Source organism: Phaenicophaeus curvirostris, chromosome 5 (assembly GCF_032191515.1).
Source record: "Phaenicophaeus curvirostris isolate KB17595 chromosome 5, BPBGC_Pcur_1.0, whole genome shotgun sequence".
Lineage (NCBI taxonomy): Eukaryota > Metazoa > Chordata > Aves > Cuculiformes > Cuculidae > Phaenicophaeus > Phaenicophaeus curvirostris.
In genome coordinates this window covers 15,416,411-15,443,526 of record NC_091396.1, presented here as the reverse complement: position 1 = coordinate 15,443,526, position 27,116 = coordinate 15,416,411, and the positions used below count along the sequence as shown (strand labels likewise).

The following is a 27,116-nucleotide window of genomic DNA, read 5'->3' as shown; positions in this document are numbered from 1 at the left end:
CTGTGCAGCATTATTGGCTTTTGTACAAGAATTCAACAAGTAAGAGCCAAAGGGCTCTTTATTCAAAAGGAACCACATATTTGCCACAGTTGCGATGTTGAAAGTCTGAATAGGCACATTGTGTGTCAGACCTGCTTGTTGTCAGAATGTCTTGTGTTCTTGGCTAGTAGGAACAGTCCTTTCTGATTATTAACACTGAATCTACTTGTAGGCATGTTCTTTCTTCAGCTCCAATGCAGTACCACTGAAAATTACGCTAATAAATGCAGACCCTCTGGGAGAAGAAATTAATGTGATGTTTAAGGTAGGTCCTGTTTGTGTATAGGAGAAAAAAGGTTGAATGTTAATCATGGTGTCATTGGTAATAATCAACTTTAGCACAGACCAACAAGCTTAGTTATTTTGTGAGTTTGCTCCTGTGTATCTATAGACTAGCATCTGAACAAGTTTTAAAATGTGAAATTAAATCTACCACACGTGAAAGCTTAAACGTAGCCCACTTCTCTTTTTAAGTGCATAGCTATGAGGAAGAAAGTAGTGTAAAATATCACTTCCTAGAAATACAAAGCAATTAAAATCTGTGAAGTTTAGTTTTGCTGAAGATGTATAATGTCTCCAGTTAACTTTTGTTTTTCCATTTAAGGTTGGAGAAGATCTGAGACAAGATATGTTGGCTCTACAAATGATTAAGATTATGGATAAGATCTGGCTGCAGGAGGGATTGGATCTACGGATGGTTATCTTCAAGTGTCTCTCAACTGGAAAAGACCGAGGTGCAAAACCAAAAGCCAGATGCCACCTATGATCTTTGCTTCACTTCTTCAATTTCTTGTCACGTTAATAGTGAAAAATTTCTGTGGAGAGGCAGCCCAAGGAACAGTGGAAGGCTAAGAGCTTTCCAAACAAGGAACTTCATTACTCAAGAGTATAGCAAGTTAAATTGTTCCTGATTTCCTGTGGCTGAAGTTGCATTTAAATGTGTCGTCTTTTGAGTTTCTTCTGTGTTCTGTTGTCGGTGAACAGTGGTGCAACAAGTAAATATGATGAAAGCTAACATTTCTCTTGATGCCCTTACTGCAACACAAGCAAACAATGGTGACTGAGCAATACTGATTTTGAAAGTTTAGTTACCATGAAAGTAAATTTTCAAGTCAAAACTGAAATTCTGAAGTGTTTGGTACCTGCTGCAGTTGAGTCAGGGAGTACCATTCATGCACTGAAATGTGCAAAATAAAGGAAAATTCAAACCACAACACTTTACACACACAGTGTCCCCCAGAATTAGTGTCATACGCTGGTAAAAGTTCCTTGACAATATGGGGCTGTCTTTTAGGTTTGAAACGAAGTCACAGAACTCTTGAGTGTAAATGCACCTTGAACATGCCTTTTGCTAGTTTTTATTAGCTCTCTACAGCTAGGCAATAGGAACCATGAGATTTTTAAGATGATGAGCAGTAACTTAAATATTCAGTGAGATGCTAGAACAGTGGTGAAAACTCTTTAAGTACCTGGAAATGCTGGAAATCTAGGTTAGCAAAACAAAAAGCTTCTGTTTCATTAAGACTTGCTTTTTAGAGAAACAGGTGGCTTTTCTTCCTGCTTTGAATGATGACTAGATTGTATAGCATGTAATGTTCTTTTGTGTTGCCGCTAATATTGCTATTCCTGAAGTATTTGAAGGATTAAAGTGCAAAGGAAAAATGGTTGTGAAGTACAGATTTGCATTTAGTAGTTCTTGCCAAGACAGGAGTAATTCTGTTTATCAAAGGTATGTTCTCCTTTTAGGCTTTAGCTATACAAATATTTTTAGTAAATATCTCTAAAATAAGGCCATATGCAAGGCCACTGCCCTATTTTTGGAGGAACAATCTGATCTCTTTCAAGTCTTGACAGCAGTTAGCATTACCAGATTACTTGAGCGTCAGTGTATGAGATATGTCAGGATGAAAATATTTTGTGGTTATTATTTATAGACCAGGACTAGTTTAGGTAGTAGAAAGTAATTATTCAAAGTGTAATTTGCATGTGCATTCTGGCAATTGTAATTAATTGTAGCAAAGTAAGCCTAACTTGGATTGCTACATGCATTTCATAATGCTTTGTAATATAGTCTGCAGAAATGCTTACTAGATAATAGCACGATTTTTACACCTAGCTGAGTTTTGAAAGAAACTAATCTAAGATTATAAAATCCATCATTGTCAAAGTTTCTACTGAATAATGAAAATGCAGTATAACTCTAAGGAGATGATTCAATATGCTTTCTTACGTTTTATATAAAGGCATGGTAGAGCTTGTTCCTGCTTCAGATACTCTTAGGAAAATTCAAGTGGAATATGGAGTGACAGGTTCTTTTAAAGACAAGCCTCTGGCAGAATGGCTGCGAAAATATAATCCTACGGAGGAGGAATATGAAAAGGTAAATTTTTTCAGTGTTGTTCTTTTTTTGGAGGCCTTGTAAAAGGGATAAATACCATCTTCTGAAAGAATGACATTCCAGTTCTTCCATTGAAATATTTTTCTATCTTTAGGAAACTTTTTTTCCTATGTTTGAAAAAGAGAAAATTAAAATCACTTATATAACTAAAACTGAGCCAGATGGATTCTATGGATTTGCATGAGGAATTTTTATTGGATAGAGAGAAAAAAATTGTACTTAAGTTTAAGATAGGGAGGAATGGTGGCTATTCTTAATGGTGGTTTAGGAGCAGTGGCCTCATACAAACACATGGGATTCAAAAAATAAAACGTTTTGGTTTGGCTAAAGTGTTGTGACAATACATTGGAAAAAGAAGTCTTATACACTTCTCTTTTCTCTGCTAAGACATTTATTTCTTTTTGTGATTTGTTTTCAACTCCTGTTTTCTCTTTCACTTATTTAAAAAACAAAACTGTTTTTGCTAGAAGGCGTAATAGCTAAAGATTTTTTCAACACTATCTGTTTGAAGAACACTTATGGAAAAAAGCAAATTTTGGGGCCTATTTTGTCTGGCTTGGACTTTACATGTGTCAAGATTGACTGTTGAACGTACAAACGCTCTTTTCCCAGTGGTATTTGATCTCAATTCATTTTTTTCTTTTGCCCTCCCAGGCTTCAGAAAATTTCATTTACTCCTGTGCAGGATGCTGCGTAGCTACTTATGTGTTGGGAATTTGTGACCGTCACAATGATAACATAATGCTTCGAAACACAGGACATATGTTTCACATTGACTTTGGAAAATTTTTGGGTCATGCTCAAATGTTTGGTAGCTTTAAAAGGTATTTTCTGTAGCTAAGTAATGTAGAGAATTAAATGATTTTTTGTATCTTTTTGTAAGCATTATAATTCTAAACCAACTTTTAAATTCCTCTTATCTGCTATTCTCATTCTGAAGCCAGTGTCTTACAATTTAACCACAGAGTTCCCAGAATGCTTTCAACCTTACCTGTATGGAATTAATTTTTAAAACGCTCCAGCTTTCTATTTCTGTATTCGGATCTCTAGAGCTGTTTTAAGTCAAGGCACATTGGCATAGCTTTCAAATAAAATTACTGTTCTGGTCACTTGTAGATTGAAATGAGGAATTTGGTCTCCTAAGCATAATTTAGCTTCAGTGCTTCCAAACTGCATTCATTCCTTGGGAGCTTTGTGCTACACACTCTTGGCAAATCTCAAAGGGAATTTCTTTACAATAGCTGTGAAAGCCAATTATTTTGGTACAGGAAAAGTTTAATGTAACTTTTTATTGATATTTGGAAGCCTTACATCTTACACAAGGCTTAGTGTCATACTTTTCCAGGAATATTAGGTAAAACCATACTGTGGTTTCACCTTTTCAGCTGTATTCATGCAGTTATGCAGCACATGCTTTTTAGGTAAACTTTATCACTGAGTGAGACATTGAGTGCCAGAATCTTTGTCGTCTGAATATCTTGAGTGTGAAACAAGTGAGAACAGACTCTGGCTCATAAAACCAGCAGTGAATGCCAACATTATAAAAAAGAGTGAACAGCAAGTTTGTATTTGCTACTCCACTGCATAGGGGAAGACAGTCTATATCCAGGATAGAGGACTTGTTTTAATCAGGTGATAATGTAGTCGTTATATCTGGTTTAGTGCATTATGGCATCCAGAAATGAAGGATGGAAGATATTGTAAGGTAACCTGGCCTCCAAGTGTTGCTCCAGGAGATCTGCTGTAGGTCCAGTACTGTGTGAGTGTTCTGGGAATCTGAGAATAGCAGTAAGCAGCAGCTGAACCCAACCCAGAAAGTAAAATGGCATTACTGGATTACTTAAGATCATTACATTGGGGTGGAGATAGAGGAGAAAGCACGTGACAAAGCAAATAGCCCTTATAACTAACATATGAATTTTTTTCTTCTTGAACAGGGATCGAGCTCCTTTTGTGCTAACATCAGATATGGCTTATGTCATTAATGGAGGTGAAAAACCCACTATTCGCTTTCAGTTGTTTGTGGATCTCTGCTGTCAAGCATACAATTTGATAAGAAAACATGCAAGCCTCTTCCTTAACCTACTTTCCTTGGTAATAATTTTATTAAATGAAATTGGAAGTTAATAGGTCTGTCATGTTGGATTGTAGTAAGTGCTCTGCTTTTTATGCTGCAGAAACTCTTAATGCGTGGTTTTAAGAGCCAGAAACATCAGATGTTCTTTTTAGGAAGATTGTAGTAGGAATTTTTTTAAGCTTCTTTTACTGCCTGTGTTTCCTGAAAAATTTATAAGATGATACCATAAATTACACTGCAAAGTGTTTTTAACCACTTTTAATTCAGCGGAAATGGTAACTGCCGATTATAAGTAATATTTTATTGCTGTTAATATTTAGCAGTTTAGTGCAGCTTCAAATGAATCTGAGGGTCTAAGTTTTAATCATTTCAGTGTAAAATTGTATTTGTTTTATTGCCTTAAACCTGTAAGTTGTAATTTCTTGCAGATGCTTTCTTCTGGGTTACCAGAACTAAGTGGGATTCAGGATCTGAAGTATGTCCAGGATGCCCTCCAGCCCCAAACAACGGATGCAGAAGCTACCATTTTCTTTACAAGGTTACTGGATAAGTGAACACTAAAATATCTCCTAGCATTGTCCTCTTAATGGGAGCTTTTTACTGTAAAAAAAAAAAACGTACCAAAGATGTTGGCAAACATATCTGTAGAATAGTTACAGTGTACAATCCTAAAATATCCGTTAACCGGTGAACTACATAAATAAGATCAGTTTCATGTAAGATTAATGCTTGTGCCAAAATACTTTGCCTTTAAGAGTAACATTGAACAAAAAATAAAATTGTTTGTAACCCAGGGTAGATAACTGCCTGACACTTGCATTTTGAATACAACCTAAATTGCTTAATAGTAGTGTATATAATGGAAACCTTGTAATGCATTGTAAAGTTCTTTCTTTCAAGAAGTGCTTTTGCGCACTAGGGAGGGAGAGATGATGCTTCAGTGTGGCAAGTGGGGGTAGGTGTATAGTGTAACTGAGTTGTTGCTGTGTTACAAAATGTGTTATTGTACTCACTTCTAAATATATGGGGGAAATTGCAGTACTATGCATGCAGTTCAGAGTCATAGGATAGTTTGAGTTGGAAAGCACCTTTAAAGGTCATCTAGTCCAGCCCCCCACAGTGAACAGGAACACTTTCAATTAGTGCAGGTTGCTCAGAGCCCCATCCAACCTGACCTTGAATCTTTTCAGGGATGAAGCATCTGGCACCTCTCTGGGCAGTCTGTTCCAGCGTTTTGCCATCCTCATCATAAAGATTTCTTCTTTATATCTAGCCTGAATCTACTTTCTGTTAGTTTAAATCATTAGCCCTTGTCCTATTGCAATAGGCCCTGCTAAAAAGTCTGTCCCCATCTTTTTTTATAAGCCCCTTCTAAATATTGAAATGCTGCAATAAGGTCTTCCTGGAGCCTTCTCTTCCCCAGGCTGGACAACCCCAACTCTCTCAGCCTTTATTCATAGAAGATGCATTCCAACCCTTTCATCTTTGTAGCCCTCCTTTGGACCCACTCTAACAGGTCCATGTTTTTCCTGTACTGAGGATTACAGAGCTGGATGCAGTACTCCAGTTTTTTTGGGTTTGGGTTTTTTTTTTTTTATTACCAAGTCTGGAAAGCCGTTGCTTCTTGGCTAACAAGCTATTCCGAAGTCTGGGTGCTGAATCTTCTATTAAATGCTGATATGATGCTATTTATATAGCCCATTGATCTCACTTAATCTAAAAACTGTTTCTTTGCCTGTAAGAATTTTTTTCCTTAGGCTTATGTCTGATTCATTGACACTTTTGTGGTTTTTGATTTATTTTTTTCTTTTTTTTTTAGGTTGATTGAATCCAGTTTGGGAAGTGTTGCCACAAAGTTTAATTTCTTCATTCACAATTTGGCTCAGCTGCGTTTCTCAGGTCTGCCTTCTAATGATGAACCCATCCTCTCATTTTCTGCTAAAACATACTCTCTTAAACAAGATGGCCGAATCAAACAAGTGTCTGTGTTTACATATCAGAAGAGATATAACCCAGATAAACACTATGTAAGTATGTGGAATCTTTTTCCACTTAGTGAAGATACTGTGCATTTTCTTCCAAAATGATACATTCTCCTTCTTGCCATAAATTCAGGACTTAACCATAGAGAATGAGCCCAGGGGAAAGGTGCCTTGTTTAGCCTTAAGCAGTAGTCTTTGAGGTAGATAACTAGATTTCTTTTCTGGACAAAGATTTAGTAAATACAGTTACAGATACTAACTCGTTCAGTTAGGCACTGATGTCATATTTGGGATGATCTGAAGAGTCCTCTGAATTCCAGCTGTATTGACTGTAGTGGGAGCCTAGAAGCCTACACCAATATTGACACCAAGACTGAGCCTCACTGTGGATGATTTGAAAGTAAAACAAAAAGCCCATAACTGAAATGTAGATCTTGCTGGGAACGGGCTGGCTTGCTTGCTTCCTGGAGAATGGAGTTGTATTGGCTCCAGCTGGGATGGCGTTATCTTTCTTCATAGCAACCCACGCAGCGCTGTCTTTTGGATGTTTAACTAAAGCTGTTGATAACACACAATTGGTTTGGCTGTTGCTGAGCAGTGCTTGTAGAGCATTGGGACTTTCTCTCTTTCTTCCAGTTTGCCCCTGCCCCCCCTGCAGCAAGTAGGCTGTGGGTGAGCAGGGACAGGGCAGGGACAGCTGACTCATACTGGCTGAAGAGATACTCTATAGCACATAATGCCATCCTTAGGAATAAAAGCTGAGGGTAGAGGAAAAAAGCAGGGGACAGGCGAGTGTTTTCTTCGAAGGTGGCCATTGCCTGGGGACTGGCTGGGCACAGGTCTGCTTGTGGGAGGCGGTGAGAGGTTGCTTTGCGTCACCTCCCCTCCCAAGGACTGTCTTCATCTCAGCCCACGGGTCTTCTCACTTTTGTTCTTATTCTGTCTCCTGTCCCACTGGTGAGGGGGTGGGAGTGAACAAGCAGCTGTGGGGGCGCTTAGCTGCTGACCAGGGTAAACCACTCACAGGGGTGCTAGGGTATAGATTGGTATTCTTAGCATCCAATAACATTCTTCAAAATTAAGACACTTCTTGAAAAGGATCTAGAAGGAAGCAGAAAGGACAGAAGTAGTGTTGGTGGACATGATTTTAAAAGATGGTGTTTGAGTCATACTTAAGGGCTAATGTAGCCGCCTTCTGTAAAATGGCTTCCATTAAAATTGTATTTGCTCCTCCTAAGTAAAAGCGTAGTTTCCTGTGTTAATACACCTGCTTTCTTTGTCAGTCTTAAGAGGCAGGCAAGCATCACAGTTTGCCCTTGTGATTTTGATAGACTTGGATTACACTTGACTTGTATTAATACTTGTATTCCTACACAGATGTGAAACCATCTTCAGTTTATTTTGTACTTCTCTACTGCTCTTGGGCCTAGAATAGTCAGCTCAAGTTACATTTTCCTCAAGTTGTTTAAAGAGTGAGCTATATTGATATATGCAAATGTACATCTCTTTCCAAGTTGTATTTGCTGTGTATGTCTTAGTCTAGTAAGACACCAGATGGGGAAGGTAGAACAAAGCTGAATAATGCTACAAGTGAAGAAAAGCTTTGTACTGAATCACTATATTTTAAGTGTATTTGAGTGTGCCTTGCCTAAGCCAAAACAGCCTTTTATGTTTCAGGGAACTGCTAAGATGGTGTAGCCTCCTTCTGGCTAGATATTTTAAACCTCTGCCCAGTTACGTGGTTTTAAATACACACTTAATGATTCAGCCCATAAAAATTAGTCCACAGAATTGAATTTTCATTTCCCTTTCATATTAATACGAATAACTACATCCTGGGATTTTTAAAAAATAATTTTTTTAAAATTCCTTTTGTATAATGCAGTGTACTTGTACCTGCCCACCAAATTATCATTTTAAAAGTAGAATCCTCTAGAATCTTTAGAGAATTAGATTGGAAAAGTATGCATTAGTTTCCTCCATAGCCCACGCCTGAAAAATTTTGTGGTTGTTCTGGCCCCACAGATACATGTCTAGATATAATTCTGCACTGATGTGTTAAAATTTTGTACACCTATGTGGCATGAACTTACAACGAGGCTTAAAAGGGAGAATGTGGACAGCTTAGCCTTAACTACTTTTATCACACTGTCAGATGTGGATCTAGCTTATGGAAAGATTGGATGTTACATTGTGCTATAAACTGCAAATGCTGTTTACAGTATAAATGCTATAAACTGAGATATGTATGCAGGAGAAGGCTTACTATAGCGGAAAAAGTTAATTGTTAAGCAAAGTGTATTGTGAAGTCAGTTCTATAGTATTGTTACTACTTTTATCTTTGGTTTTTTTTTTGTTTTGGACAGATATATGTAGTGAGAGTTTTGAGAGAAGGGCAAGTTGAGCCAACATTTGTCTTCCGAACATTTGATGAGTTCCAGGAGCTCCACAACAAACTTGGCATTCTCTTTCCTCTCTGGAAGCTCCCAGGGTATGTTCCAAACTCACTTATTATAATGGAAGCAAGAAAACTGCTCCCAGCTGGGTAGAGGAAGAAATGGCTTGAAATGGAGACAAAACTGCTGAGGGGCAAACTAGACCTCAAAGTTGGCAATTAAGGGAGGAAACTGGTCTCTTGAGTTTTAAGGAGGAGAACCAGAGGAGCAACTGAGTCTTTAGTCTAGTGTTTGATAGGAATGGTTGGACTCGATCTGGTGGGTCTCTTCCAACCTGGTGATTCTATGATTCTATGTTGTACCAGATGCAGCGGTTACCTATAAACGTTTCCTCACCTTTCTATGATGTCAGCAGCATGGAAATGATAATGAAATCTAACTGTACTTATTTATAGAGAAATTAGTAGAAAACTCTCTTGTTCTCCCCTTGTAGCTTTCCTAACAAGATGGTTCTGGGAAGAACACATATAAAAGATGTAGCAGCTAAAAGAAAAGTGGAGCTCAATAGCTACATACAGAGTCTGATGAACAGCTCTTCAGAGGTGGCAGAAGTGAGTTCAAGTAACTTAAGCAAATCCAATGCAAGTTTACAGATATTGATGCTTGCTAACAATTAAACTAATTTGTAACGTTTCTTCCAAATTTAGTGTGATCTTGTTTATACTTTTTTCCATCCATTACTTCGTGATGACAAAGTGGAAGGAATAGATGGAATAGCAAGACCTACAGGTAGGTGGTGGTTTTAGGGGTGTTTATAAATTGGATGACAATACTATAGCACTATTACAATGCGATTTTAATATTTTTTTTATTAAGTGTTGTTTTCCCTCATTGAAAACTTTGCATCACTACTTTTCCAAATATGCCTGCATACAGTTTCAAGGAATTAAAACCATACAAAAAAATAGTATGTGATCACTTAGGCTTACATACTGCTGGACTAAATAATTTGAGAGTTTGCTTTAAACCTCCAGGCTGGCTTTTACAAGATAATACAAAAATCTTTTAAAAGTATGGCCTTGCCCTTTTATTGGGGAACCAGAAATAAACTCAGAAACTGAACTTGGTCTGAAGCTTGTATTATTCCCTTTACATAATAAATCAGTGTAGTACTGAGAAAAACATACAGATATTACAGAGGAAATAATAGTATATTTTTTTCAGATACAAGTCCCTCAAGCCCTGCCTCAGGCAAAGTGGGAGGAGAAGTGAAGCTATCTATATCATACAGAAATAGCACTCTATTTATCATGGTGATGCACATTAAAGACCTGGTAAGTAAGACATACTAAGCTCACTAATAGAAAATCTGTTTCTATTTTATCAATTACCCTCTTGACGTAGTTCCACCATTCCTACGTTAATCTATCTCTCTTCCTTCAAATTTTCCAACTGCCAACTTATTTAACTACTGCTTTTGTTTAGCTTTGATTGCAAAGTCTAGATGCTTGAAAATATAAATTAAAAAAGGTATGCATTAACCTGTTTTTTAACTCATCTTGGTTTTGCATTGTAGGTTACAGAAGATGGTGCAGATCCAAATCCCTATGTAAAAACATACTTACTTCCTGATACACACAAAACATCCAAACGCAAAACCAAAATCTCCCGGAAGACAAGAAATCCAACTTTCAATGAAATGGCAAGTTAAAATCTGTGTAGTAACTCCCTATTGTTTGCTATTGTCTCTTATTCTAAGCAGTAGTTAAAATATTGTCTAAAAAATCTGCAAAGATATATAAACAGAAAAGGAACTTCTTGAAAAACTTTGTGCCCTGTTTAAAAAAAAAAAAAAACACAAATCAACCGCAAAACCCTAAAGCAACTGAGTGAATAAATGTCCTGTTGCAAGTAAGGAGAAATTCTCAAACTGACTCCGAGTAATGATGGGGAAAAGGAAAGAAATCTTAAAACTAAGGATTCCCCTGCCATAGCTTTGATTCATAATGTGCAGAAGAATGAATTAGGAAGTCTTGGCGTGTAAACAGTACTTCCATCTAAAAACACTGGTCCTTTTAAACACTTAACTTTTGTGGGAGCACAAAATACAATATGGAGGTACTTCAGCCTGTCCTCTGAGAAACAGATACACTGAATGGTTATGTGCAGTTAAGGCATCTGTCAGTGGTTAGCCACTTAGACGAAAGGGCAATCTGTGTAATTTCATTTGGATAACCTAAAAATTCTTGACTTCTTATCTTCTAGCTTGTATACAGTGGATATAGCGTGGAGACTTTGAAACAGAGAGAACTTCAGTTAAGTGTGCTCAGTGCAGAATCATTACGTGAGAACTTTTTCTTGGGTGGAATTACGCTTTCACTGAAGGACTTCAACTTGAGCAAGGAGACTGTTAACTGGTATCGACTAACTGCTGTACCCTATCTGTGAACCCATTTCTGTCTACACCTGAGTAAGACCAGAACAACTGTATTCACTTATTTTGTGGATCTTCCTACTTGAAGATAACTTTTACATCTTTAAGAGACTCTGCATTTCAACTGATATGTTGGACCAATGTTCATGTAGCGTAATTTGGAGGTTTTCCAGAAAACCTGGTTTATGCTTATGCAATGTTATCAAAGCATCATTATACATGTTTGAGTTGTGAGTAAAGGAAGGGATTTTTAAATCATCCATGAAAGTGAGATGAACAGTTTGACTATGCTGGCTGGTTAAACCATAACTTAATCACCAGGCCTGTGGATATTTGGTTTTTGTTACCTATGTTGTCATACATGACATGGTGCTGGAGAACATCAAAGAAATGGCATATTTTAGGATTACATTCCCACTACTAACTAGAGATCACAGAAGACAGCAGTGGGTAAAAATGTGGTGGCTTCACGCACACCTGTAGAAATGAAGATTTGAAGGGCTGGAACAATTCCTCAGCGTTGCATTTAATCTCAGATTCATGCTTCTCTAAGACTTATTGGAGTGAGTGCCAATAATGGAAGTTGTAAATAATGGTGCCTTATAATTCCAATGCTTCTCATTTACCTCATTTATAGTATTTAAATATGTATACATGTTAACTTTCAGCTCCTTAAAAAGGGGAAATGTTTTCGTATTTGACTTTGCAGGTTCTACTGGAAGTCTCTTCCTGAGATGTTTCTTAAAAATAACATCACTTGTTCTGACCTTCATAGTTAGTGCAACTTATAAATTTTTTCTACCCCATCTTTTACCCAGTATCTCCAAAAAAATGAATGAAGACTGGCTGAATGTGGTGCACAGGGAATGTGCCCAGCTTCTCAGTGTTTTGAAATGTCTTAATTTCTATACCTTTTTAATAATGCAATGATTAAATGCAGAAAGGACTCAAAAAGTAAATCCAAAGTGGCATTTGCACCTGTACCTCCAGGTAAAGGCTGGCCTCTAGTTAAAAAGCACAACTGCTGGATGATTTGCAGGACAGAAATTAGTTGCATTAACAGAGCTTTGAGAAAGGAACTTCGTCACTTTGAACTGTTAAAAAAAAGCCTGGTTCTCACTCACAATAAGAATTACTTCCACTAAAAATACTTCATTCCAGGGAACTTACTATCTCCTGTTAATACCACTGGTTACTTAAATAGGTGGTTCTGTGTTACAGGTGTAGCCTTTTTGTTCACCTTGTTTGGTGTTCAGGATGATCATGGTCTGCCTAAACAAAGCTAGAGAGTCAAGTTGCACGCTTTCTTTTAGTATTAAATCTTGAAGCAAGGCAGACTGTCACCACTGACTGTGACTAGAATGAAATTTTAAAGGTAAAATATGCAACTATGAATGAAAACACATTATGGGGAAAAACCTTTTATATACCTAACACTAAAAACCTATTTCATAATCTGATATTTTCCTTCCCTTGCTACTGTCCAGTCTCCCTTCACTACCGAAGAGAGAAGTAAACTTGAATCTCCTGGTGCCTAAAATATTCACGGTCCAATTTTGTAAGAATTACTACAATTAAAAAGCTAAGAATATCCTGAATGTTAGAAACTGGGTTGATGAAATGGGCACTAACAAATCCCAGTTTTACTAGGCATTTTCTGCGTATTTCTCATTTAATATATAGCCTGTAAATAATAAACTATATAACTAACTAGATCTATTTCCTGCTCACTTGATGCTTTTGAGACTTACTCCATTCCATCATTAGAATCACAAGTCACTTAAACACAGGAAAGTAGATTACTGTTTTTGTGAAACGTTCCATTGTGAAATAAAATGAAAGCAATATGTACTGCCTTTTTTGCAGTTTGCTATTAAAGCACAGTGTCTTACAGCACAAAAATACAAATAAACTAAAATAATTTAAAAAATGATTTGCCGTTTTAACAATTGTCTGGACTCTGGGAGTAAAAAAGTATAGTACAGTATCACTGTTAGCACTGGTCCTAACTTCTGCGTTAACCTTCTCCATAGTTTAACTCATTTTATGCCTTTCTCTTCCTTTTCACAATAGTCACTGGCTGAAGCCTTTTCTGCTCATGGATTTTTCTGTAACCTGGGGGTGTTGGTTCACAGCCAACTGAACATGAACCCGCAGTGTGCCCAGGTGGCCAAGAAGGACAATGGCATCTTGGCTTGTATCAGAAACGGCGTGACCAGCAGGTCCAGGGAGGTTATTCTCCCTCTGGACTCGGCACTGGTGAGACGGCTCCTTGAATACTGTGTTCAGTTCTGGGCCCCTCACCACAAGAAGGATGTTGAGGCTCCAGAGCAAGTCCAGAGAAGAGCAATGAAGCTGGTGAGGGGGCTGGAGAACAAGGCTTTACAAGGAGCAGCTGAGGGAGCTGGGGTTGTTTAGCCTGGAGAAGAGGAGGCTGAGGGGAGACCTCATTGCTCTCTATAACTACCTGAAAGGAGGGTGTGGAGAGGAGGGAGCTGACCTCTTCTCCCAAGTGATGGGGGACAGGACAAGAGGGAATGGCCTCACGTTCCACCAGGGGAGGTTCAGGCTTGACATCAGGAAAAGATTTTTCACGGAAAGGGTGATTGGGCACTGGAACAGGCTGCCCAGGGAGGTGGTTGAGTCACCTTCCCTGGAGGTGTTTAAAAGACGGGTGGATGAGGTGCTGAGGAGCATGGTTTACTGATTGAAAGGAATGGTTTGTCTTGATGATCCAGTGGGTCCTTTCCAACCTAGTGATTCTATGATTCTAAGTGGGCCTTGCTTGTCCTGCATCTTCCACCTGTCCGTTACTCTCCTATCCGCAAAAAGTCCCATTGGCCACAACAATTCCTCTGACACAGGGCAGAGGGACAGCAAGGCAGGCAGTTAGGACAGTGACATAGGGGACCGGGGGTGCGATGACGGTGTCCCATAGAAACGGTTCCATTCCATTGTTGCATCACCACAGACTTGACCACAGCGACGGGACAGAGCAGCACTCACTCCTCCTGGAGCAGCCAGAAGGAAGAGGTGTTTCTCTGACCACTCGTCTAGTGGATCCTACTACGAAAAGAGATTGGAGAATATGGCAGGCAAAGGTGGCCCACACAGAGAGATCAGGTGTTCTCCTAGAGGCATGGAGGATAGTGCAGCAACTTCTACTGATCTCAACAAGAAGGAGGCAGAGAAGCTGCAGCCTGATCCAGGGAAGCCTCAGAGCACCAAGCGGCCATCTTACCTGCCAGGGAGTTTCAAAAGCGCTGATGTAGCTCAGCATCAGCCAGGGCTTTTCAAGCCAAAAGGTAGGCAAGGGAAGGGTGGCTTTAACCAGTCTGGCCTCGGAGATTTCTCCAGCCTGGACGGTTTTTACACGATGGGGCACGTGGGTGGTTTGGGAAGGGACCAAGTTTTCTCAGCTGGGGAAACCAAGTAGCAACTACCGACACCCAGACAGCAGCATCAGGGTCTACTCAGGCTATGGTTACCAGCCAGGCTTGGGAGTGTACGGCAAGACAACGGTTAGGGGGATGCGAGGTCTGCTGGCAGACCTTCTGCAGCTAATTACAAGCCAATTCAAGGGCAAATACTGGATTCTCTCATAGGTGATCACAAGGACTATGAAGAGGATGACTGCTGGGATGACGACCACCAGCTTTGTTTTCCCAGCCCCTCCAGAAAATGCCCAGTGCCCAGCCAGAAAGTAAAAGGCTCAGTGCAGGCACCCAAGATTAGCAGCAATTCACACAAGGAGCCGCTGCCCAGCAGGGAGAAGGAGGTGGTGAACATTTTGGGAAAAAACAATGCACAAGAGCGTGGTCAACCGAAAAGAAGACACCCGGAGTTGGAGACTAACTCTGAGGGTAATGTGGACTCGAGGGAGAAGAAGAAGGCAAAACTGGAAGGCAGGCAAGTGGAGGCAACACGGCAGAACTCCTCCGTGGTCAGTCCATTGTGTGTCATGGATGACTTCAAAGACCCCCAGCGCTGGAAGGAGTTAGCCAAGCTAGGAAAGATGCCCCCTTACTTTGACCTGATTGACGAGAACATGTACTTGACAGAAAGGAACAACAAAACATCTCACCGGGATATGAAGCACATAGTGTGCCAATGCCCTCCTCTCTCCAAAGAGCAGCGAGCTCAGGGAGCGGTTGCTTGCGGAGAACGCTGTCTGAATCGCCTGCTCCTGATAGAGTGTTCTTCCCAGTGCCCAAATGGCAACTACTGCTCCAACAGGCGCATCCAGAAGAAGCACTATGCAGATGTTGAAGTGATCCTCACTCAAGACAAAGGCTGGGGGCTGAGGGCTGCCAGAGATCTGCCACCAGATACTTTCATCTTGGAGTACTGCGGAGAAGTGCTGGATCACAAGGAGTTCAAGGCTCGCAGGAAGGAATATGCCCGCAACAAGAACGTTCATTCTTATTTCATGGCCATGACAGAAAAGGAGATCATTGATGCTACCCAGAAAGGAAACTGCTCTCGGTTCATGAACCACAGCTGCGAACCAAACTGTAAGGCACAAAAGTGGATGGTGAATGGGCAGCTCCGAGTTGGACTTTTCACCACCAAACTAGTCCCATCGGGCTCAGAGCTGACGTTTGATTACCACTTCCAGCACTACAGCAAAGAGGCTCAGAAATGCTTCTGCCGCTCAGCTAACTGCCGGGGTTACCTGGGAGGTGACAAGAGGGTCATCATCAGCCCCACCAGAAGAACAATGGAAAAGGCACACTCCCGTAAGAAGCATTCGGTGGACAGGGAGCTGCAAGTGCTGCTGGAGAATGGAGAGACTGAAAGCAATGAGAACCAAGGTCTCAGGTTAACCTGGCTGATGCTTCGAATTAGAACTCTGGAGCAGAAGCTCACCTGCCTCAGAATCCTACGGAACATGCGCTCACAATCTGGCCTGAAATCCTTCCTGAAGCATGATGGCCTCTCTCTCCTCTGGATTTGGATGAAGGAGATGGAGATGGATTATGGGAAAGGAAGCGCAGCTAACAACCCGCAGCTGCAGCTGGAGATTCTAAAGACACTAGAGCGCCTGCCCATAACCACCAAGAACATGCTGGAAGACAGCAAAGTGATTCCCATCATCGAGCGCTGGGTGCAGGCCAAGGAAAGCCAAAACCAGACAGACAAAATACGGGATGTGACCAACCGAGCTACGAGGCTGCTCAACACCTGGAAGCAGCTCAAGCATGTGTATCGGATCCCAAAGAAGAGGCCAGCAGAAAAGGACAACAGCGCCAGTTGTGGCAGAGAGACCATCAGCCACAGGGATGAGAGGCCTGCTCCCAAACAGCACATCCTCAGCGGGCAGCAGGAACCCGAGAGGCAGAGCTGGGGAAAGAGACGGAGTCATCGCCACTGCTCTCAGCATACGAGCGAGGAAGGAAGAGGCCAGCGGACACATACGACACTCCAACACCTTGCAAGAAGAGAGTCCAATTTGAGCGCCACCACGGGCTGTCCCTAGCAGAGCGCAGGAAGCTCTTTGAGCAGCAGTTCATCCAGCAGGAGGCCCAGAAACAGCAACAGCAAAACTGGGAGATGGCACACACCCTGCTCTGCTACTCCATGGGCTACGGCGCGCCTCACAACAGCTGCAACGGCTACACCTGGGGCTACCCCACACAAGCCCACACAGACCCCAGCAACCCCAACGCTGGCAACATGCTGCTGCCCACACCCAACATGGGTTCCATGGGCTTGCCGGCGGCAGACGAGCAACCGCAGACTTGGGTGCAGAGACAGGGCTCTGGGGTCTGGGACTGCAGCCAGCAGACTGTAGCCCCACAACAGCATTACGTGCCAGCCCAGTGCCAACCAGCCTGGCATTAAGAAGCACAGACCAGTTACCCTGCTTGCAAATGACCCCACCGACTGTAGAGACCTACAGCCACCCAGGTCTCCTGAACATCCAAGGCCAACAAATTGACACGGATTATCCACAGGGAGACACCAAGAATGTGAAATGCAAAGCAAAGGAATACATCGAGAAATACATGCAGAAATTCAGGGCGCTCTACATACTCAAAGAGGACACAGACCTCGAGTAACCTCTGATACCACCACAGCCCCACCAGCCCATCAAGGACAGATGCAGCCAAACCAGAAGATACTCAATTTTTCCCAGATTCACAATTTTAAATCCCAAACCTGTGAATAATTCTCTTTTTGCTTGTTTGTTTGTTAGTTTGCTTGTTTGTTTAAAATAAAATAAATATTATTCCCTGCAATGTGAGGCAGTTTGTGGGTTTTGGAAGAAAAGCTGAGCTTTGCTAAGCTGGACTTTGCTGGCTTCCCTACACTTGCAGTTCTTTCTAACACATGCAACCTGTGCATCACCACGCTCCGTATGATGTGCTGGACCATGTCCAAAGAAGGGCAACAATGCTCCCCAGCTGAGAGGAGTCCCTGCCTTGCCCAGGAAGACAGCCCGTGGCCCTTGCTCCCCCTCCTGTGTACTTGGAGCACCCGAGACGGTGGGTTTGACACCCAGTCTGGGCACGGTGGCACACCCTCTTCCTCTGAGCCCAAGAAACCAGTCAGGACCATTCAAATGTGCTTATTGTGTTTAGAATAACCACTACCTCAAACAAAAAGGCAGCTTCTTGGTCGGTGACCAGTGGGTCTTTTCCAACGTAGTGATACTGTGAAGTCATTATTAATAAGCCAGACAGTTACCATTTGCAGGTGAGACACTCTCGTGATGCCCATAAAGCTGGGACTGTGACCTGCAGACTCAGACCACGGATGGAACAACTAATGCCCTCTAAGTTTTTTGAAACCAAACAAACGCGTATCAGGCAATACAAGGTTAACATTGGAACCTTAAGGTAATGCAAGGTAACCCTCTCTGCAAAGAACAACACCCACTGAATACAGGCTGCTTCATTAACTGAGCAGTATCTAGGTTGAGGTCACAGTTTATGCCTACCATTAGTCAAGGTTTTAGACACCCAAGTATGTGTTTGCACCTGCTCATCAGGTGCTGAAATGACCAATAAGACACTGTCCACAGACGCTTCAAGGCTGAAGATTGTTCCTGCCATTCATGTATCCACAAAACCGCAAACACCACACCAGCCACCAGGCTCCAAAGCTGACCCAGAGCATACAGTCATTTCAATACAGAGAGCACTGCCCAGTAATCTGCCAATCTGCCCAGTTTTAATGCTGTAACAAAGCAGTCAAATAACAGGCTGTGAGAAAACCAGGCAGCACAGATACCAGCTACATCCCGCTCATTTGGTTATTATTGATGCAAAGATCTTATTCCTGCACGCCTCACTGTCTGAACCAACAGGCAACTTTCTAGAAAACTTCAAATCCTGGAAGGGTTTTTTGGGACAAGAGGGTTGGGGGATACTGGATGGATACTTTTTTTTTTTAAAGAAAAAAAAAAAACCCACTTCAAAGCTTTCAACCTGTTTGCATTCCACCAAATAAAACTGGAGAGGCAGTGAAAGGCGAATAAACATGCACGGTGAATCTGATCTCCCAGCAATCTGCATGAAAACCCGAGTCAGCATAGCTGTGCTCAATAGGCTGCAGTCTCCTACCCTACAGCTGCACAGACCCCAACCATCACCAGCTTCCTACCCACCACAGTAACTAGCTTTCCAAGGTGTCAGTTAGTCACCGAGATGTTGAGATGGATTTAGTGCCTTTTCTTTTGGAAAACACTATAAAACAACATGGGGGGAGGAATAATTATGACAATATCCAAAATCCAGCACAGTAATACCACATCTCAGCCCGTTCAGGGTAAGACATCGTGACTAAGGCATATCAGCCCTGCAGCAGACTGCCTAGCAGGCTTTGGACCAGTCACACGTTACAAGCCTCAGACAGTGGCAGAGAAAATCAAGAGCATTATTCAATCCTGAATAATCATCTTCTTCTTTTGATTTGGCTGTCCTTCCTTAAAGGGACACAGATATGCCGGCTAACATAATTTTATTGCTCTGTGTCATCTTTGTCCCTCGTGCCATGCACACAGCAACATCATAACTCAAAACCAGTGACCTTTGAGCAAGCATGAATCTGGTCCACTCCCGGACACCACCACCACATTAGTGGATCACACACACACACACACACACACACAGACACAGACAGACAGACACACAGACAAACACACACACACACAGACACGTCCCCAGTGATCCAGCCACACAGTAAGTTTTTTTGTTGCATTTTATAAGAGAGACTTCAGCACTGCAAAGGAGGAGGAATGATGATTGTATTTCACAAGCACAGGAAGCACACAAATATTGCCGTCCACGCTCACCCAAGGAAACACCATATGAGAATAGTTGTGAGATTTACAGCTGCCTTCCAGACCAGCATGAGACCTGAGCCAGCCCTTAGGCAAGCTGCTGAAGTTAATGCTTAGCTCTCAAGCACATGCTCAAGTATTTGGCTGAACTGGGACCACTTTCAAGTGTGGGAGGCAGAATACTACTCGATGGTCGCTGCAAACATAGAATCATAGAATCACCAGGCTGGAAAAGACCGACTGGATCATCAAGTCCAGCCATTCCTATCAATCACTAAACCATGCCCTTTAGCACCTCATCCACCCATCCCTTAAATATCTCCAGGGAAGGTGACTCAACCACCTCCCTGGGCAGCCTGTCCCAGTGCCCAGTGACCCTTTCCGTGAAAATTTTTTTCCTAATGTCCAGCCTAAACCTCCCCTGGCAGAGCTTGAGGCCATTCCCTCTCGTCCTGTCTCCTGTAACTTGGGAGAAGAGGCCAGCACCCTCCTCTCTATAACCTCCTTTCAGGTAGCTGTAGAGAGCAATGAGGTCTCCCCTCAGCCTCCTCTTCTCCAGGCTAAACAACCCCAGCTCTCTCAGCCGCTCCTCATAAGGCCTGTTCTCCAGCCCCCTCACCAGCTTCATTGCTCTTCTCTGGACTCGCTCCAGAGCCTCAACATCCTTCTTGTGGTGAGGGACCCAGAACTGAACACAGTATTAGAGGAGCGGTCTCACCAGTGCCGAGTCCAGAAGGAGAATAACCTCCCTGGACCTGCTGGTCATGTCGTTTCTGATACAAGCCAAGATGCCATTGTCCTTCTTGGCCACCTGGGCACACTGCTGGCTCCTGTTCAGTCGGCTGTCAACCAACACCCCCGGGTCTTTCTCCTCCAGGCAGCTTTCTAGACAGACTTCTCCTAGTCTGTAGGGTTGTTGTGCCCCACGTCCAGCACCCAGCATTTGGCCTTGTTAAACTTCATGCCATTGGTCTCAGCCCAGCTGTCCAGCCTGTTCATATCTCATACTTCTTGATGATAATCCATGAATAAGGCAAACAGGTGTTATAATCCTGCACTGAGATTTTGATTTAACTTTGGGTAGGATGGTGGTACCATCTAGAGCAATGAAGAGCAATGAAGCTGGTGAGGGGGCTGGAGAACAGGCCTTATGAGGAGCGGCTGAGAGAGCTGGGGTTGTTTAGCCTGGAGAAGAGGAGGCTGAGGGGAGACCTCATTGCTCTCTACAGCTACCTGAAAGGAGGTTATAGAGCGGAGGGTGCTGGCCTCTTCTCCCAAGTTACAGGAGACAGGACGAGAGGGAATGGCCTCAAGCTCTGCCAGGGGAGGTTCAGGCTTGACATCAGGAAAAGATTTTTCACGGAAAGGGTGATTGGGCACTGTCAGAGGCTGCCGAGGGAGGTGGTTGAGTCACCTTCCCTGGAGGTGTTTAAGGCACGGGTGGACAAGATGCTGAGGGGCATGGTTTAGTGGTTGATAGGAATGGTTTGTCTTGATGATCCAGTGGGTCTTTTCCAACCTAGTGATTCTGTGATTCTTCTCATACACAGAGGGAACGGCACCAAGCTCCCCCCTCTTTGCACAATTCTCAACTAAGAAAAAAGCGATTGTTGCAATAAGACTTTTAATGTGCTCATCCTTTTTTTTTTAATGTGAAAAAGAATATTCAGTTGTGACGGAATTCACCAGTACAGGGAGTAGCTTAAACATGTTTTAAGTTCTTTTCTTGTCTTGCTTAATGGAGAGAACACCCTCCTTTCCGCCGCCGCGCCGGCCCTGCGGCGCGTCCCCCTCCCTGCAGCCGCGGCCTTGGCGCTGCACGTCTCCTCGCTGCCTTTCTCCGACCCGCAGCGCCCTCTCTCCGCTCTTGAAGTCGTTCTCCCTGGTTTGTAGGGGCAGGGCTGCTCCGAGCCCCCTCGGCTGCACTGAGGCTGAGACCGCCGAGCCTTCGCCCCCGCGGCCCTAGAGTCCTAACAGCCAAATACTTCAATTAACGAGCTCGTTCCTATGGAGGTGCAGTGCTGCGCGCGCTCCGCGGGTTCGCTCTCCCTCCCCAGCTCTCCCGTCAGTCGATTAAACGTGGTTCTGGAAACGTAAAATGAGCGTCTTCGCTGTGCGCGGCGGGGCCAGGACCGCTGATTGGCTGGAGGGACGGGGCCAGGACAGCTGATTGGCAGGCGGGGGCGGAGACTCAGCCACTGATTGGCTCGTCGCGCGACTGACTGGCTAGAGCGGCGCGGCCTCAGCATCGCTGATTGGCTGGCGGGCGGTAGAGGGGCGGGGCTTGACTCCGCCCCGCCTTTTCCGGCGGAAGTAGAGCGGGAAGGGCCTCCGCCTCGCGTCGCTCCTTCTTTCTGCTCCCGCCATCATGGGTCGCATGCACGCTCCTGGGTAGGCGGCAGCCGCGGGGCCGGGGCCGGGCCGCGGGGCCGGTTCGGGGTGTTGCGGGTGCGGAAGGGTGTCCGGGGTGGTGCGGGAGCGGAGCGGCCGTGGGAGGAGGGGCTCGGGCTGGTGCCGCGGTGCGGGTTCCTCGCCTGGGCCGCGCTTGCTGAGCCTCCGTTCCCGGCCCGTGGCGAGCGCGGCCCTGGCCTCATGGGGATAGGCTGAGTGCGGCCCCGCTGAGCGTGTCATCTCCTTCCTCCCCACAGAAAGGGCTTGTCCCAGTCGGCTTTGCCCTACCGGCGCAGCGTGCCCACGGTAAGTGACGGCCCCGGCTGCCCGGGGCATTTTTGCTCGTTGTTACCTGTGTTAAACATGGCAGGATGCTGCAGGGCATTGAATAAATGATGTATTTTAGGGTTACGTTCCCATTCCTAACTAGTTATAGAAGATAGTGGCGGGTATAATTTTGGTGGCTTCATACACGCCTGTAAAAATTAAAGTTGAAGGGCTGGAACAATTTTTTAGCGTTGCATTTAATCTCAGATTCTCATGCTTCTCCAAGCCTTACTGGAGTGAGTGCTAATAATGGGAGTCGTAAATAATGGTGCTTTATAATTCCAGTGATGAAACAAACCGAAGAGAGCTGTGATGTTTTGTCAGTTTTTAGTTGTGGTCTGATAAAACGCGACCTTAGCCTGTAGGCATTGGGATACTGAGGAAGCAAGTGTCCTTTCACAGACAATTGATTTGTTGAGGAAAAAAAGTGTTTTTTGTCTTTCTACCTCCCTTTATTTAAGTGTTACTGTGTTTATGTTTAGTCTGAATGCTGGTTGTTCCTAGAGATAAAATTATTTTTTTCATGCTCGAGTTTGGCTTTCACCAGTGTGGGTAAACCTACTGTTTTCCACAATTTTTATAACAGTGATTTGCTGGTCAGAGCACTAACTTAAGTCAGTTCCTCATACTCTTAGTTTGTTTGTAGTGCATCCACTTTAAAGGCTTACTTGTCAGCTAAAAGAACAGCTGCTTTATCGATCTTGCAAAGTGAGACTCTGTCTTGGAGGATCTGTTTCTTCACAGAGATATAAATTAGTGGTGCATTTGGAAAAGCATATACTGAAAAATAGTTAAATGCAAACATTAATTTATTAAAGCACAAAGCATGTAAATAAAGACACACTTTATAAAGTAAGATAACGTGAAGCTGCTTGAAATGCTGCTGCTGATTAAACAGGTTAATAATGATTAAGATGCTCAAATGCCACAGTTGTTATAAAAAAAAGTGGGTTTTTTCTTAATTTTATTTGTATTCCATTTGAATTGTAATCTATAGAGCACTTCCAATTACATTTTTTTGCTGTGCTTTTCTTTTTTGTAACATGGCAGTATTAAAAAGGAATAAAAAACCCGTGAGCTTTTGCAGATAGTTGATAGAATAGAATATCTATATAGATAGAATATCTATAGATAACCTAGCTTCTTGTTAGTTTCTTCCCCTTAATAATCATGTTAGCATTTGCTCTGTCGGTACAGTTTCAGGTCTTGATTGTTTTTCCAAGCATTAGATACCATCTATTTCTACCATTTTTAAAAAGCTTTTGTATAGCTAGCCTATATTAAGGCTCTGTATGTCTGTATTAAGGAGTGTTCAATTGTTTTGTTTTGTGTTTTTTTCCTATTTTTCTTTAGTGGCTGAAACTTACTTCTGATGATGTAAAGGAACAAATCTACAAGTTGGCTAAAAAAGGCCTGACTCCCTCACAGATTGGTAAGGCTTGTTAATAACTCCTAAATGGAGAAAAACCTGCTTTTCTGACTGTAATAATGTAGTTGTTCCTTCAACTTGTGTTAAATAACATGCTGAAAAACATACACCTTTCTTGGTGTACCTGTGTATTCACTGTATGGGTACCACTGAAAATATAATGTCTCATTTTTGCAAGAAACATATTTGGTGAAGTAGTGTTGAGTATTCTTTTTTTAAACAGAAAATGTGAAACATCTGTTTAATCTTGTAACCTGCCCTAAGGAATAGCAATTACAGATGCTACAGGGAAGTTTGGTCTGCTCAGTTTCTTGGATGGTTATGACATCTTTGTTACCAGAAGAAAAAAGGGTGATTGCATACCTAGGCAGAGCCCTGTTGAAAATGTCCCACTAATGTCATTGCACTTAATGTCTTACCTGCCTGAACACGGTGGGTGGTTAGTTGTCTGTTAAGTGCTATCCGATAAAGTGTTTCAGTTTCTCTAAGTTCTGTGATGTTCACTCATTGTCTACCATTTGTTCAGTTTCCATCAGGAAAATTTTTAATTTAGAGAAGGCCTTTTCTTGATACCTTATAACTCCTAAGGTTGATTTCACAAGATTTGTTTGTGTAAGGTTTTTATTTTCAGTGCAGGATGTACATGTTTGTTTCAGGTGTGATCCTGAGGGACTCCCATGGTGTTGCCCAGGTTCGTTTTGTTACTGGCAATAAAATTTTGAGAATCCTTAAATCGAAGGGACTGGCCCCAGACCTTCCTGAGGATCTTTATCACTTGATTAAGAAAGCTGTTGCTGTTCGCAAACATCTTGAGAGAAACAGAAAGGTGAGTGCTAGTTTAAGTAGAGAACTCGCTCTGTTTGGTTTTTTAAATAATGCAGTACTTCATTTGCAACTTGACAAAGTAAAGACTCCTAATGTGCTTCCTGTTAGCTGTCCCATTTGAGTAAACTTAGAGATTTGAGGAGGCGTTTTGATAAAGGAGAGTGGCCTTAGTGAAAAGGATCTCGAAGGCATTGATTAAACTGTATTTCTGGACCTGTTCTGATTTTACACAACTCATCAGACTTTGGTAGTTGGAATGTGGAGTTTGTAGCAGAAACTTTGGATTTTTTTATTAAAGCTCATATGAATTGTACGTTGTTGGGAAGTTCAAGTAGTCCTTGGTCACAATGTAACTTTGTTTTCAAGGATAAAGATGCCAAGTTCCGCCTGATTCTCATTGAAAGCAGAATCCACAGGTTGGCTCGCTACTACAAGACTAAGAGAGTGCTGCCACCCAACTGGAAGTAGTAAGTCTCCCCCAGGGTTACTGTTTTCACTGAGGTCTTGTAGGTTTTGTTAACAATATGCTGTGCGATGAGTGCGTTGTGATCAGGCAAATAGGTAAACCAGGCAGCAAAGAATTGGTATTTCCAGAAATATTAACTGATAAATCAGTGGAACTTATTGCTGGGGAAAATGAGTGTCACAACACTTGCCAAAAACAACTGACTCAACGAGTGAAGTTGCTACTAGATAATTTTTATAATACTTTACACAAACTACAGTCTTTGTTCTCACTCAGATATTTCTGTAGTTCATGCTACTTTAAAAAAAAATAGGGAAATGGCTTAGCTGTGACAAAAAAATGAAAGTTTTCTGTAAGCTTTTCTCTAGGAAAATTTAGCCAATGTAGGAGGATTCTCATAGATACCAGGGTGAAATATTTTTAATATTTGATTTTGTGCTTTTATCCTGGTATTTGTGTTTTAAATGGAAGAGTGAAATCTTTGCCATAAAAAATTTAAATGGGTAGTGGTTAAGCTCATGACTGGTTGTTAAAGTTTTCAACTGAAGCAAGATTTTTGGCATCTGGTTTGAAAAAACACCTTTGCAATTAACATTTCTCTCTTTTTCCTCTCTTCCTAGTGAATCATCGACAGCTTCTGCCCTGGTCGCATAAGAGCTGGCTATGACTTAATGAAAGAATAAATTTTCATTAACTACGTTTTGTGTTTTCTTTAATGGTTGGTGTCTCATAAACTTGCTCCTTTCAGGAAGCTGCACGTAAATGGTCAATTTTCAGTTTGAGGTAGACGTGTGGCCATGGTTTCCAAATTTCCATTCTCAAGTGTTGAACCTGGATAGTGGTGGTAGATGGGATAGACCCATTGTTTCGTTTGTGTCTGTGCTTAAATGGGATTTTTGATCACTAGGTTAGTGACTTAGTCATTTACACCCAATGTATTTTATTCCTATGGGTCCCTGTCTCTGTGTCCTGCAGGAAGAACTGGGAGGGAAAACAATGACAAAAGAAAGAATTGGAAATTTAGAAAATGCAGAAAGGAGGGTGGGGGCAGGGAAGGGAAACCAAGTTGCAGAAGTTGATGGAATTGTTGCAGGTAATGTGTGTGCCTGCTCCTTGTGTAGAAAGCTTAAGCAGACCTCAGCCAGTTCCCGAGAGTAACTCTTGCTCTCCTTTTTAAGTAATTTTAAGAATACTCTGAGATTTGGATAAATAAAGACAACTGTTAAGCTCTCCTTAGATGTTTTGTCTTTGCTGAGGTATGTTCCCTAAGCCCCAAGGGCAGTGACTTTGTGTAGTCATTGTTGGTGAGATTGTAACTGTGAAGGGTCATCTTTCCTGTGGAGAAGAGACTGTTGGCTTTTCTAGGAGAAAATTCTAAATGGAGTTACTCTGAGCTGTTGTAACCGTTGCTTTGAAGTCTCATTGTATATCCGGAAAGATGGGATTCCTCTGCCTTGATTATGAAGCTAAAATAGACCAGTGATGGAGACAGTTTTAAAACAAAAGCACTGCACTCCAGTTGAACTCTGCTACTGTCTGGTCCATCTTTAAAGTTAAATTGCCAGCCTCCGTGTGCTGTCAAGATAGTTGCTTTCAATTCTGAAAGAAGCTGGTAATTACTTGCCAGGCTGTCACAATGATAATTAGTGTTGTGGGATGTAAATGCAATAAACTTCCATGATACCAGAAAAAAAGAGATTGCTGTCAGTTGGGGTTGGAGGTTTTGCCATCTGCAAAGCACATGGACTCGTTCTCTGAAATATCTGTGTGTATATAATGGAAGTACCAGCAGGTGGCACTTTAAAACGTTAAAAAGTTACTTACTGCAGATAGTGCTGCCTAGAGATGGAGCGTCGGGGCCGACAGAACCAGAAAACACAAGATTTATTTGGAAGTGCAGAACTGCTATGTGTGTGGTTCCAATGGATACAATGATTTTGAGCACAGTGGTGTTAAAGCTTACACAGCTGTTGTATTTCATGGCACTGGGGTGTTTTTGTCTAAACACAACCCATATTGTGTCTTTTCTGGCACTGGTTTGCTAGAGGGGCTGACAGCAGGCTGG

General features: G+C 42.3%; 3 protein-coding genes across 4 annotated transcripts in view; all 3 read left to right on the top strand.

Annotated features, from left to right (window-relative positions):
* Nucleotides 1–13,111, top strand: part of PIK3C2A (phosphatidylinositol-4-phosphate 3-kinase catalytic subunit type 2 alpha) — a 54,579-nt gene extending 41,468 nt beyond the window's left edge. For both annotated transcript variants that reach the window (XM_069857663.1, XM_069857664.1), the window contains exons 21-33: nucleotides 212–304; nucleotides 644–773; nucleotides 2,283–2,419; nucleotides 3,092–3,261; nucleotides 4,375–4,531; nucleotides 4,943–5,052; nucleotides 6,334–6,541; nucleotides 8,863–8,987; nucleotides 9,386–9,503; nucleotides 9,600–9,681; nucleotides 10,117–10,226; nucleotides 10,469–10,594; nucleotides 11,158–13,111. In XM_069857663.1, the coding sequence (XP_069713764.1) occupies nucleotides 212–304; nucleotides 644–773; nucleotides 2,283–2,419; nucleotides 3,092–3,261; nucleotides 4,375–4,531; nucleotides 4,943–5,052; nucleotides 6,334–6,541; nucleotides 8,863–8,987; nucleotides 9,386–9,503; nucleotides 9,600–9,681; nucleotides 10,117–10,226; nucleotides 10,469–10,594; nucleotides 11,158–11,340 (1,749 nt within the window). In that variant the 3' untranslated portion in view covers nucleotides 11,341–13,111. The remainder of the gene's footprint in view (nucleotides 1–211; nucleotides 305–643; nucleotides 774–2,282; nucleotides 2,420–3,091; nucleotides 3,262–4,374; nucleotides 4,532–4,942; nucleotides 5,053–6,333; nucleotides 6,542–8,862; nucleotides 8,988–9,385; nucleotides 9,504–9,599; nucleotides 9,682–10,116; nucleotides 10,227–10,468; nucleotides 10,595–11,157) is intronic.
* Nucleotides 13,112–14,465: 1,354 nt separating this feature from the next.
* LOC138720673 (histone-lysine N-methyltransferase SETD2-like) lies at nucleotides 14,466–17,567 on the top strand. The gene is given in 5 exon segments (XM_069857022.1): nucleotides 14,466–14,719; nucleotides 14,721–14,833; nucleotides 14,836–16,686; nucleotides 16,689–17,183; nucleotides 17,186–17,567. Coding segments are annotated over 5 exon segments (2,916 nt in total). The 3' UTR covers nucleotides 17,389–17,567.
* Nucleotides 17,568–21,891: 4,324 nt separating this feature from the next.
* RPS13 (ribosomal protein S13) lies at nucleotides 21,892–25,748 on the top strand. Its single transcript, XM_069857658.1, has 6 exons — nucleotides 21,892–22,004; nucleotides 22,262–22,310; nucleotides 23,685–23,763; nucleotides 24,417–24,586; nucleotides 24,952–25,052; nucleotides 25,672–25,748. The coding sequence occupies exons 1-6, from the start codon at nucleotides 21,982–21,984 to the stop codon at nucleotides 25,703–25,705; spliced, it is 456 nt and encodes a 151-aa protein (XP_069713759.1). The 5' UTR covers nucleotides 21,892–21,981; the 3' UTR covers nucleotides 25,706–25,748.
* The last annotated feature ends 1,368 nt before the right edge of the window (nucleotides 25,749–27,116 follow it).

Excerpts from the sequence above, each read along its gene's own strand:
- RPS13 (XM_069857658.1), top strand. The coding sequence starts at position 21,982 with ATGGGTCGCATGCACGCTCCTGG. Across the intron at positions 22,311-23,684 it reads ACCGGCGCAGCGTGCCCACG|TGGCTGAAACTTACTTCTGA; the intron begins GTAAGTGACGGC and ends ATTTTTCTTTAG. Across the intron at positions 24,587-24,951 it reads ATCTTGAGAGAAACAGAAAG|GATAAAGATGCCAAGTTCCG; the intron begins GTGAGTGCTAGT and ends TTTGTTTTCAAG.